Raw genomic sequence first — 13,435 nt, forward strand, 5'->3', positions numbered from 1 at the left:
CTGATATCAGGCAGGCAGCATACTTTTTTTTCATTACTTATTGTATGTTGTCTGGAATGTTAGAAAATACTTGATCAAGTGTATTACTCAAACATTACCTTTAACATGTTAAACGCCCGGGGGTATTAAGGACCATTAAATCAGAGCGCCCAGCAATTTACAGCAACGGAGCACGTTTAGCGATGCACCAGGCGCTATCCCGGATATATAACGGGTTTTCGATCTGATCGGCTAAAATGGGGGGGAACATTTTCGATAACGTCCCAACCGGAAATAACATGGAATATAACAGACGCTCCCAGCCTGTGGAGCGATGCGATCGGTTTTGATATCAATAAATCTCTGTTCTTTGATTAATCTCCGTCCTGGACGACGAGCGTTACTAATTGATAGGACGGAGAACTCCGTTCTTATTGCCGCTCGGGGTTTAATAACCAATGGGTTAAACTTCCCCTGCCGCGCCTTTCCGTTGAAGGAAGAATAACACTCCCATTAAACATGTATGTAGTGTATAGATTTATGCTCCCCCGTGCGTTTTGTGTGCACTGTTTTCCATGACCTGACCTCTCCCTCCACACCTCTGCCTCTCTCTCTCTCTCTGCACAGAGGACGGACCCTCAGCTCCTGGCCCAGTTCTACTACGCTGATGAAGAGCTGAACCAGGTGGCCACGGAGCTGGACAGTCTGGACGGCAGGAAGGACCCTCAGAGATGCACCCTGCTGGTCAACCAGTTCCGCTCGTGTCAGGTCCGTTTAAACTCCCAACGTCACTATTTATTTATTTCTTTGAGGGGTTCTAGGCTAGCTATATTCAGCTATTGGTGTACATTTTCGTCTTACACAAACATTAAATTCCCATTGACAATGAATAGAGAATTTTACGTCATACTGTATATGTGTCAAGCAAATCGGCTATTTTCGTCCTACACAAACATTAAATTCCCATTGACAATGAATGAGCAAATAGGCATAGTGTCAATTTTAAGTCATGATGATTTACGATGATAAGAGCGCCCCTCACTTCACACGGGTGTGATTTTGTTTTGTTTTTGTGTGGCTCTTCAGGAGGCTAGTCGTTAAGGAGAATTACAGATTAACCCATTTAGGCCTGACCTCAAAATTAAAAAAAAATCTTCTAAAATTAAATATTTTCACGATTTTTCAAAAATAGCAGACCTACAAGCACGTAGCGCGCCACGAGCTTGTAGATCTGCTATTTTTCAATAGCTAAATTATAACATAATGTTTAAAACACCAAAAGGGGTTCCCGCCCAAAATGGGTTAACTGTGTTATTACCTTAATCAGATGTTATATCCAATTATGAGGAGGGGTACACGTGAAAAAACCTTGTATTAGGCTAAATAGCTTATTTAGATCGCTCAATGTTTAAAAAAATAAAAATCTACAGATCTGTCTTTCATAATGACCAAAGACATGTAGATCTGTTTTGTCCCAGTTCTGTAACGAGGCAAGAGGGCCTAAGACCCAGCGCGCATGCTATGAGCCTCTCTGTATGTTTTTCTCGCCTCTACCACTCATTATTGGATATAATAATTTCAGATTAAGGTAAGAAATTGGGTTTATTTATAGCTAAACTTAAAAACCGTATTCAAACCATCGCATGTTTTATACTTTGTTGACATTTGTAACTGACGTCAATGCAGTTCTAACCCATTCTTCTAATGTTCTATTTTATTATTGGATCGGTGAGTTTATGCCTCTTCTTAACCCTTATTAAATACAGAACTAGTTATTTGTGCCATGTGTAGTTCATATAACTGGAACAGTTGAGTTGTGATTATCCACTGGCTTTGAATTTATGAAATTGGGTCAAGAGTTCATATGGTTGTTGTTTTGAAGTCATGCCTGTAACCACCTCATTAAACCTTGATTTGACCTGGAAGCTTAGCAGCAAGTATTTTGATATATGTGCGGGGTGGGGTGACATGGCAACTGCCTTACTATTACTAAACATTGATTGGCCAAGCTGTTTCATAAAGCAGTTTCCCTGATAAGTGAGATAAGAGGGGCTTTGTTTGGAAGCTATAGTGAACACACTTGTCTTGCGTTGATAACTCGGCCAGTGTGTTATGTAGGTTACAAGCAAATCGTTCCAAGTAACTGTAGTACAGGACTACTGTACAGTGACTATATACAGGTAACTGGATATTTCAGAAATGAAAAATACCCGGTGCTTGTAAACCTCAGTGAATATTAATTGTTTATTGTCTAAGATAGAAAACCTCTAACCCCTTATAATATTCAGCAGCTATTGGTGACCTTTTTGCCTCCCTGTTGTTATTTGGAGCACTTGTGTTATTTGACCCTAGCCTATGCTCAGCTTTGTGCTTGTGTGAAGTTTAGTGATGATTTGATTGTCTAAGCACCCTATAGCAGTGATTTACACAAAGATAAATTCCCATTGACATGAATGGATAATTTACATCATATGTAGAAGAGCAAATTGGCTATTTTGTGCTACACAAAGATTCAATTCCCATTGACAATGAAGCAATATACAGAGCAATTCAGCTATAGTGTAGATTCTCGTCTTACACAACATTTAATTCCCATTGACAATGAATGGAGAATTATATGTGGACAAGAAAATCGGCTATTATTGTCACACAAAGATTGATTAAATTCCTATTCACAATGAATGGAGAATTTTCGTGATATGTGAACGAGCAAATGGTGATGGGGGATGGTGAGTGAATGATGCTCACGCTGTGGGTGGTCGTAGAGTGGGGCGGGCAGGGGGGGTTCCCACAAGGAGAGTCAATTAAAAAGGTCATCACTTAGACCCTTACTGTTTTCTAGTTCTCTCTCTCTCCTCCTCTTCCTCCCTAAGCATCCCTTGTCTCTTCTGCTCTGTCATTGTTGTGCTCCCTGTCTCTCTCCCCAAACAACCCTTTCTCTCTGCTTACTTTCCTTTGTTCACTTCATTATCACCCCAAATGACCATACCGCGAAGTGCTGCATGTTAGTTTTGCCGTTATGTCGTGCTCTGCAAACTCTGGCCTTTTTTCGCTGACTGCGAAGTTTTTTCCAGCAATTTGTGAATCAACAATCCAACTCAGGCTCCGTCCGTATCTCACCCTCTTGGTCCAGAAAATGAACAGTGGGGAGGTGGTGGGTTGCACCACCTCCTGTTCTCACAGCCCCTACTATATACAGGTTTAATATTAGTTTTTAGTTCAATGTTTGTTAAAATCACACCCGTGTGAACTGAGTGGTGCAACATCCCCCCCCACCTCTCTCTCTCTCTCTCCCTCTCTCCCTCTCTCTCTCATTAGCAGGCAACAGTGCAGCACTATCCCTATCTCTGTTTCTGGCACAACAGCGCCCCTACTGGTACTCAGTCATATACTGGTGCTCATTAACGTCACATAGGTGAACAACACATGGATGAACACGGACATTGATGTTCCTTGGAGTGGTTGCACCACTCAAAAACGCCATTGTCAATGAAGGGAAAATGTACGTCATCTTGTCCCTAACACAAACATTAAATGCCATTAACAATAAGATAATTTAATGTTTGTTTTGACACTGTTTGTTTTACATCACCATTACATCACCTAATCATAGCAACAGGAGTTAGACTTTAATATATTAGTGCCCCTCACTCCACACAGGTGTGAATTATTTTTTCTCACCTGGTAGTATTCATGTCAACAGACAATACATTCTTCTACGTCTTAGCAAATAAAACCGCCGGTGCCTAAGATGTGTATACTGTACACGTCTTAAGGCGTTTATATTGATTCAGAATGGTTTTGCTAATATCCATTTTCTAATACCGGCCCAGCCGGTTGCTAGGAAACGCTTGCTTTGGATTTCCTTTCTGGATTTCCCTGCCGCCCACTTCCTGTAGTAGGACGCTCATTCTTTGCTGCCTCGCGTTTACAATATTAACGCTTCTGAAGAGAAATAAAAGTAATTAGACGGATTCAGCACTGGGGAATTTTTGGGGAACGGAAAGTGCTTCAAAATAAAATCTCTGTGCATCCGGCCGGCACTCAAGCGACTAGCGCTGGAGGACTTTAGTGGCAAACAATCGGCGAACCAATGCGCTTGTAAACTCTGAGCTGATTTTTCAGTCTTGAGTCTCTTTCAGCGGCCTGCATCCTGAGGTCTTGGAACACAATGTGAGCAGCATGCTACCTGCATGCTTCAGTGATGCCCCATAACCCCCAAGGTCCCCAAGAATAGAACACAAGTGCTCTCACGCCAAAGCTGTCCACTTGAACCTGCCACTGGTGCTATCAGCTCCTATTCACGGAGCTCTGTGGGTTGCATTGGCAAGCTGTTCACATTATGTTGGCATGGCTGCTTCCACAGTATGGCCTGCTGTATATGTGCACACATTGTTTGCACATATACAGTACATATCCACTTGTTTATGGACACAGTATATACTGTACTATGTGTATGCAAGTTAGCGATGGAAAATGAGCAAAATATTGACTGAAAGAAGATACCGTACAGTAAAGGATCATAAACCCCAAGTTTGCTTTTAGTTGATTGGAGCAGGTGCCATGCCAGACGGTGTCATTATTCCAGGATAACATATCTGTGGAGTGTAACTATAGCCACCTCCAAGCAAAGGCTGATTTATGCATCGGCAACAAAGAGTTGAGGCGTTACCGAGATGGTGGTCCTGCGGTACTACTCACCGGGCGGACACGCGCGCGGCACACAGCAGCCATAACGGACTCTGTGGTTAAGCTTTCCCTCTCAAAGCCTTTTTAATCTCGCTCCAAAGAAAGACGCAGTGCTGGGCCTGTTGAGATTACAGCGTGCAGTGACTGAAAGGCTCACTGAGTCATTGTTATGGCCGTTGTACACGCCAGCGGCACGCAAGCTCTTGATTAGCTCTCACTGTGTGCGACACTATTTTTGCACCCCTGGATGGCTGGAATTATGGGCTTTACAATACTATACTTTACTTTATTTGTTTATTTGGACGTGACGGAGCATATTAATGAACATTACATAAAAATATAGAGTAAATACACTTTTCGGATTTAGCAGCGATGCATACAAATACATTTCAAACACAGTAAAACGAGAAAATAACAAATTGAGGAGAATAATAAAAGATGAAAACTATTACTAGGGTAGGCCTACTCTATTTTGGACTGAGAGTCATACTAGGGTAGGCCTACTCTATTGTGGACTGAGAGTCATACTAGGGTAGGCCTACTCTATTGTGGACTGAGAGTCATACTAGGGTAGGCCTACTCTATTGTGGACTGAGAGTCATACTAGGGTAGGCCTACGTCATACGTCTACAGTCATACGTGATCACAAGACTGGTTGTTTTTTAACCACTGTTTCAATAATTGTCCTTTTTTAAAAGCTGTGAAGGTGGGGATCTCCCTCAGTTTGACAGGGAGCTCATTCCAGTATTGACAACATTTTGACTGAAGGTAGACTTTCTGTAATAGACCTCACAGTCACCCCTAGATACAGACCTGGTATCATAACCGCTGTCTTTTTACCTGTGTATAAACTCCTTGAGAGGAGGAGGAGCCAAATCATTTAGACATTTATAGACAAAACAGGCACTTTTGACATTTCTAAAATGGTCAAAGTTCAAAAGATTATATTTTCCCAAAATGGTGCAATGATAGTATGAGTTATTTTTTTATTATTTTTTATCAAATACCTTAATGGCTCTCTTGAAAAGTTGTTCTATTGGTTTGATGACTGTTGTACCAGCAAATGACCAGTTTGTGAAACGGTATTCTATGTGTGATAAGAATACAATACAATGAAGGTATGTCTTTGTAGCTTCTGTTATTTAATAAGGTCGGCTTTTCTTTAATTGTTTTCAGTCCATTCGCAATCTATTCCACCGCTTAACTGACAGTAGAAAGGTGAACCTAGAACAGTGGGGCCAGAGTGAAGGCTGAGAATCTTGTTTTTCCAGGATCAGCCTTGTGTGTCCCCAGCTCATCCCTGTTCAGCTAGTTTTTTCAATTTTGTTCACTGTCAGTCTGTGTGTGTGTGTGTGTGTGTGTGTGTGTGTGTGTGTGTGTGTGTGTGTGTGTGTGTCTCTCTCTCATGTCTGCAGGACAATGTGCTGAATATTATCAATCAGATCATGGATGAATGTATCCCTGGCAACCGCGCTAACAGAGACTTCTGCGTAAAGTTCCCAGAGGAGATTCGTCATGACAACCTGGCAGGGCAGTTGTGGTTTGGAGCCGAGGTACTGAATTCCCCCAGTATCAGCCTGTGGAAAAACAACCTTGCACAAGTCCTACCTATCATGCCCAATCGCTTACATGTACTGTACATTGCACACATGCACATACTCGCATACTCTGTCTCATTCTTTTGTCTCAAGTCAATGACCCTGCCAAAATGAATCACTTTGTCAAACGAAACCACTTTTGTTTGTGTGCAGTGCTTGGCCGCGGGGTCTATCATCATGAACAGGGAGATAGAGAGCATGGCCATGAGACCTCTGGCTAAGGACCTCACACGCAGCCTGGAGGAAGTACGCACCATCACCAGGGACCAGGCCCTCAGAGACCTCAACTTCTACACAGACCGCATGAAGGACGCACTGTGCCATTTCGACAGCCTTTTTGCTGAGTTTGAGCTCAGGTACGAGAGGCCAGCACCAGGCTCGTTAGCATCAATCTCCATTATCATCGTTTGTTTCATTTGGTGTTGATATTGCCTCAACACTGTAACATTCTGCGTCCATCCCTCCCTCTATCCTTTCTTCTGTCCTCCTCTGCCAGCTATGTGTCAGCCATGGTGCCTGTGAAGTCTCCCAAAGAATACTATGTCCAGCAAGAAGTGATTGTGCTCTTCTGTGAGACTGTGGAAAGGTGAGTTCACCCATAGCCTCTTTGGGAGGTAGCCACTTATCGTTGAGTCCCGCATAGTCGTCGGTAGTCAAACCACTTTTAACATGGCTTCCCTATTATAGGCATATCATTATTGGCAAAATGTTTGAGAAATACTGAAAATAGCTAACCTACAAGCTCACAATGCGTCACATCGTCATGCAATGAGAGCTTGTAGATCACCTAACTGAGACTGATCGCTAAGCCCTGATCCTCACCAGATTTTAGACATGCTGGCTTAAAAGTACGATTTGTTTCCCTGGTTTTCCCAATGCAATCTTACGGAAGCAGTACTGCGCATGCCAACGGGGGTTGACTGGACTACATTTTAATTTAAGCCTGATTTTAAGCGTTGTTTGATGCCTCAGTTAAAATGTTAGGTTTTTCAACTGTATCTACCTATCGATACCTTTCATTTTTGAAATAAATACTGCAAAAGGGTTTTAATCCACTACTTGTCGACGGGCTAGACTCCAATTCTACCAGCGCAGGGATAGCTTTTCACGGAACCTCATCTCGGAGCTAAGCGCAGCAGCGTAGATATAGAGGTTACAAACGGAGCTAGATGTATTGAAGACTTTGATTAAACAATGGACGCCACTTGGTGGCCAAATAAACTGATCACAAATCTTATAATGTTGAAACGGTTTTAGAAGCCACTTTTAGGCCAGTGCAATAATAGAGCATACTTTTTGCCTTTTTTAATTCTCTTCCATTCTAACCCAATACACACACACACACACACACACACACACACACACACCAAAACATCAGCGCACACCCACAACCATCACCCCAATTGGTTTAAAAGAAATGCCCCCTCCAACTGCTCTGGGTAGTAGTAGTTGTAATGATATTTAAGGGCGACCATCTCTAAGGCATCTAGAAGTCTCATATAATCCCTTTGGGTGGTGGGTGAAGATTCATTGCGAGTCGCATGCGCGGAAAACACATGCTAACATAACAGTGATATGTTACCATGCATTCTGAAGTGTATTACACACAGAGGAATATATACAGTAGGACAGTAGATCTATGACGTCCCTAGTAGATTATAGAAACCATGATCAGAACAGAATGAGCAGGAACATGCTTGCATCTCATATCATATTGTACGTACAGTCAGTCCCTGGCTCTGATACAGTAATAGACAATCAAAATGTCATGGTTATCAATATGCTTATGCAGCTAAATCACAACAGTAGTCACTATTCCACAGCAGCAATGATTCACCATAGTATTATTATGGTATTCCTATTCTTGATAATATTATAATTATTGTATGTGCGTGGTAGATTACTATTGTATTGATGGTATGAATGGGATGATGGAAGTTAGCAACGGTTGCTAAGCTGGGGTGGGGCTTAGCAATCAGTCTATTGTTTCCCCTACAACCTTCCAATTCCAACGAGCCAAACCATGGCACAACCATACCATGGCCTGTTCCTACAAGCTATGGGATCTCAACTCTATCAAAGTCAACTTCAGTAACTATGAATTCTGGCAAACACAAACTGAATACTGCAGGATTTATAATTGTATAAAGGGCTTTTCACACTGGGTGCCTGCGTTCTCGCTTGGATCATGTGCATGAGATGAGCAGGAATGCAACAATTTCACGGGATTGTCACTAAGTCTGTCAGATTGCCCGCTCCTCCCTACCTGAATGCTCGCCTGTTATTGAAAATGAATTATAAAAGTACTACAGTAGGTGTCAGTCGTATTATCACTTTGCAATTATATGATAATGAAATCACACTCATGTGAAGTGAGGGGTCCCTTTTGGAGGCATGCACAAACATGACGTCACAGGGGGGAATACTTAAAGGTATATTCAGTGATTTCACTTAACCCATTATAGGCAGGAACCCCTTTTTGTAACCCTACCCTTCTGGACGGGAACCCCTTTTGTATTGGGGTTCTGTACAGTACGTACATTACAGTATCCAAAAATGACAAAAAAATGATACTGCTTTTGAAGTTTGAAGTTTTTCAGAAAACTTAGGTCAGTATTTAGAAGGCGTTTTTTTTATCCTCCCTACTATAGAGTGTGCCGATTATAAGGAGTCCTCCCTGTCCCCAAAAAACATTTTATTTATTTATTTGATTTATTTATTAGATTACTATGAAACACAACAGCTATTCTTCCTGGGGTCTTAAACATATCATTACAATATTTCTTTCATATTATTACTGTTTTTGGCTACAGGGCTCAGCCTTCATCCAATCAGGATGAGAGGGGCCTTCCTCCAATCATGATCAAGTGGGGGCGGGCCTTGTTGCACGTGCTGTTGGCCTGTTGCGTGTCCCCCCACTGTAGAGCATGTGCACATCTTGTTACCGGGGCGGACTGGGTTTTTTCCAAAAATCACTGAATGCTCCTTTAAAGACAACATAAAAAGTCCACAGACTTGGCTGCCACATGAATCATGACATCACATGGGTGCATGAATAAGGCAGACATAAAAAAAGTCCATAGATTTGGCTGCCTCATGACGTCACGGGGGGCACACACAAATCCAACACATGTACTGTAGTTGTGTAAATGGTTCTTCAACGGTTATTCTCCGTAGAGACCCATTCATTCTGTAATATCCGTGTATACGTAAAATATACTTAAGGCCAACTGAGTGCTGGTGATGAGATGTTGGAGTGGATGTTCTACAACAACTACTAGAGTTAATATTAGGAGGAAATTATTTTTCATTGCTTGCATTTTTTCTTCTTTACTTTTTTCTCTCAGAGCTCTGAAGCTGGGCTATCTCACACAAGACATGATCGATGACTATGAACCTGCACTGATGTTTACAATTCCCAGACTAGCCATTGTGGGGTACGTGTTGCCCCTCCCTCCCATTCTTCCTTGTGCCTCTCCTCCTCTCCTTCCCACCCTCGTCTTACACTCACAGAATTCTAAACATCTTTCTCCTCTCACTTCAGTGGCTTGGTCGTGTATTCGGAAGGTCCGCTCCATCTCGATCGAAAAGCAGAGGACATGTCTGAGCTCTTCCGACCATTCCGCACTTTACTAAAGAAAATCAGGTACTATACCCAAGTAAACAACTGAGGCCAAAACCTGTTTAATCTACTCTTACACTTGTTCTTTTAAATACCATACTTGTGTCAGAACTATTCTGTGGCAAAGGGGAACAAAAATCAAAAATGCTCTTAGACCAACATTTTATAAATTGACATTGATGAACTGGTGTTTGGTTTTGTTGTTCCAGAGACCTGCTGCAGACGCTGACAGAAGATGAGTTGTCAACACTAGAGAGGAGCCTCTGTATCTCTCAGGATGGGGACTATCCCGATGCCCCGGGACCTGCCTCAAACACCACACCAGCACAGACCCCGGAACCAACACCGGCTGCCAAACGCCCCTCATCCTGCAGCCCCACTAATGGCACTCCCAAGGCGGAGAGCCAGGAGGCTCAGGATAACCTGCCTCTGTTCGTTCCTCCCAGCCAGGAGGAGTCGGAGTCGGGAGAGGCTGGAACGGAGTGGGAGGAGGTTGAGACAGAGAGCGGGGAGGAGGAGCCGGAACAGGGCCTTTTGTGTGAGGAGGCAGAGGAGGCAGAGCTTGCCTGCTCCATGCAGTACGATGAGGAGGAACTGGAGCAGCTGAACAGGATGGTGTACCGTGTGGGGGACGAGATGTCCTCCCTACTGTCACCACCCAGCCAGGGCCACTCTCCGGGCCACCTCCCCCGTAGAGGGGAGGCAGGAGGCTCCAGCAGGGCTTCCAGCACCGAGGCCTCTCCCTGCAGGCTCCTGCGGTGCCGGGGCAGGACTGGACTCTACGTAGAGGAGGAGGATCGGGTCTTCTTCATGGAGGACTTGGATGCAGCAGGAGACAATGCAAGCAGGAACTCAAGAGAGGCCAACAGTTTTCGGACATCTCCCTCCAAAGCTTCCGAGCCTGGGCAGCGCAGGCTGGGCCCCCTGCCTCACCCGTCCAGAAACGCCTGGCCGTCTGAGACCCGGTCAGACGGCCCGTGCCCACAGCCGCGTGGCCTGAACCCACAGTGCCCTGGCTCCAAACGCCCCCCTTGTACATCTGCTCCCGGCTCAGAGCCCCTGCCTTACACAAATGGCTGGGAGGTGGGGTTGGAGGGCTCTGCCTCCGAGAATGCGGAAGTCATAGCCCACCGTATGGGTGGGATGAAGCTGTCCGCTACAGTCATCTTCAACCCACGCTCCCCTAGCCTGACAGAGCTGGCTGTGGACAAGCTGCTGCTGCCAAGGCCCACTTCCTCGGAGACTGAGCCCTGCGGTCCCTTGGTAGCCACTCACTGCCTGCTCAACTCCTGTGTGTGCTGTGGCAGTTGTGAGGACAGCCATGATGATGGCATCACCACCGAGAGAACCGGGCTGGGGCTGGGCCTGGGCCTTGCCCTGGGATTGGATAAACACTGTATGGTCCCACCCCCCAGTGCTGTTATTCAGTCATCGGCTTGCCGCCTGCCTCCCCCAAGTCAGGAAATTCTCAGTATAGGAGACTCCTCCCAACTGACGACCAGCTCTTCCCGCAGCTCCTCAGAGCCCCTGCTGGACGAGGAGGTGGGGGCAGAGCTCTGTGAGAAGTGCCTGGGGTTGGCCCCGGGGCCTGGGGGGCCACAGCAGGCTGTGGTGGACAGAAGCCCCAGCGGAGAGGAGGGACCCTCTCCCTGCCCCCAGCACCACCTCCTAAGAACTGCAGGGAGGCAGCCGGCAAGTGGAGGCTGGGACAAGGACAGGGAAAGAGACAGGCTAGGAAATAAAGATTCAGAACGGCACGCCAAGGAAGATGTCATAAAGATCTCAAGGTGGGCTGTTATTTCAGAGGGTCCCCTCTCCTTTTGTGTTTGGATGATGGGTCATGAACGTCCTATTTGCCATACGTTTCCACAAAGCACTCTTTTACCTAACAGTTTTTGTCCCACCTTATTTCATAATTTATGCATTTGTTTTTCATTTGAACACTTTGCATAACCCATGTTTTTATTTCACCATTGCATATTTGCTTTGCTTGAATTATTATTTAAAGTTTGTATTTTATTTTTTGTTTATTCTAGTTTGGGGAACTCGCCACTCAGCTCTGTGTCAAGTAGTGACTCTGAGAGTGTGTCTGTCACCACATGTAGTCTTTCAAGCAGTGCTTACACTCCCAGGTAACCACTCACTCATGGAAATGTTTAATATGAATGTTATTGCTTTACATAGGCATTATATGCCTGGCTTAATACATTATAAATGCCCTCTATAACTATAACCAAAATAAAAACACCTTCAATAGCCCTATGGAATGTATGGAATGCATTAAAAACGTATTTAAAATATTGTTTTGACGCTCTAATTAACCGTAGGAAGTATTAAGTTGTTATTAGCACATACATACATTCCATAGGGCTGGACCACACATGGACAAATTGCATCATCAGCTACTTGCATTGTCCCCCTTAAAAGATGAAAAGGCATTTATCATTTTAGTTATAGAGGGCAATTATGCAAGGGATAATATATGCCATGCCGGTAGCTGTTGAGAAATAACGCCCGACAGGATGATTAAACACAGAGGCAAAATACAGAGGCAAATACAGAGTGATACCGGGCATCAAAGGGACAGACGGTCATCGAGATCTTCATATATGGGCATAAAAGGGACACAGCCAGAAAGATAGAGATTTGTGGATGTAAATCACTCCCTCGGATTCTCAGCGACACACTGCAAGTTTCAGAGCAATCGATAAGACATTGTCGGTTATCAAGACACACGGACAGACAGATTCACACAGAGCTATTACATACGTACATAACTATGGGCCGATTCATACTCCTATTTTAGAGGCGAATAAAAGTCGGTTCGGCGCTGTAGAGCCTACAATGTGACGTCATTTGAGGTTCGGGGGGGGGCGGGTACCGTGCTAAAGTCTTCTCTTCGGTGCTACTGAAGGTTTCTGACGAGCCGAAATCATTTCGGCACTACAGCGCCGAAACAGTGGTAAAATATGAGTATGAATCGGCCCTATGTTTACTCCTGTCTCATGGTGAGGTCACCATGAGTCATCCCTGTCCTAACATGGAACTCTGTCAGTCAGCAGCCACACTCAAGTATGACGTCTGATGTCAGACTGAAGCACACACACACACACACAGATTCCATGCATACATACATGGATAGTTACATTAGTATTGGTGTACTAGTGTGCCAGCAGGTGTATTGAAGGATAACAACTTGACAGTTTGCCACGTGCAGAAAGTATGTGCTCTAACCTTTGTTTGATAAAAGTATCATTCATGATCATTCAATGCTGCATCGTGTGGCAATAGAAGTGTTTGGATTAGTCCTGTTAATGTTATGACTTGTTGTGTTGTTGCTGAATGCTTTTTTATGCTAGCGGGTTAGCACATCCCACTGGTCATACACTGTGGGAAAGGCCTGGAGGATTGTGTGACATACAGTACCGGACAGCAGACAATTTCATGTCTCAATTCCTCCCTTCAATTTTCCACTCAATTGAATGTTAGGGAGTGATATAGGCCTAGGCCCTGGGCATTCCTACTGAATGAACTGTGTTCTGAAGAG

The 13,435-nt window shown here is 44.3% G+C and overlaps 1 protein-coding gene across 3 annotated transcripts in view; it reads left to right on the plus strand.

The window, feature by feature from the left end:
* Positions 1 to 13,435, plus strand: part of zfyve28 (zinc finger, FYVE domain containing 28) — a 30,764-nt gene that overhangs the window by 13,442 nt on the left and 3,887 nt on the right. For 2 of the 3 annotated variants that reach the window (XM_080783152.1, XM_080783153.1), the window contains exons 2-9: positions 607 to 747; positions 6,084 to 6,221; positions 6,420 to 6,622; positions 6,763 to 6,852; positions 9,614 to 9,703; positions 9,811 to 9,912; positions 10,098 to 11,675; positions 11,925 to 12,020. In XM_080783152.1, coding sequence (XP_080639278.1) covers positions 607 to 747; positions 6,084 to 6,221; positions 6,420 to 6,622; positions 6,763 to 6,852; positions 9,614 to 9,703; positions 9,811 to 9,912; positions 10,098 to 11,675; positions 11,925 to 12,020 — 2,438 coding nt within the window. The remainder of the gene's footprint in view (positions 1 to 606; positions 748 to 6,083; positions 6,222 to 6,419; positions 6,623 to 6,762; positions 6,853 to 9,613; positions 9,704 to 9,810; positions 9,913 to 10,097; positions 11,676 to 11,924; positions 12,021 to 13,435) is intronic. The other variant, XM_080783154.1, reaches the window with a different exon arrangement.

This window comes from Protomyctophum bolini (genome assembly GCF_963924005.1).
Source record: "Protomyctophum bolini genome assembly, chromosome: 15".
Lineage (NCBI taxonomy): Eukaryota > Metazoa > Chordata > Actinopteri > Myctophiformes > Myctophidae > Protomyctophum > Protomyctophum bolini.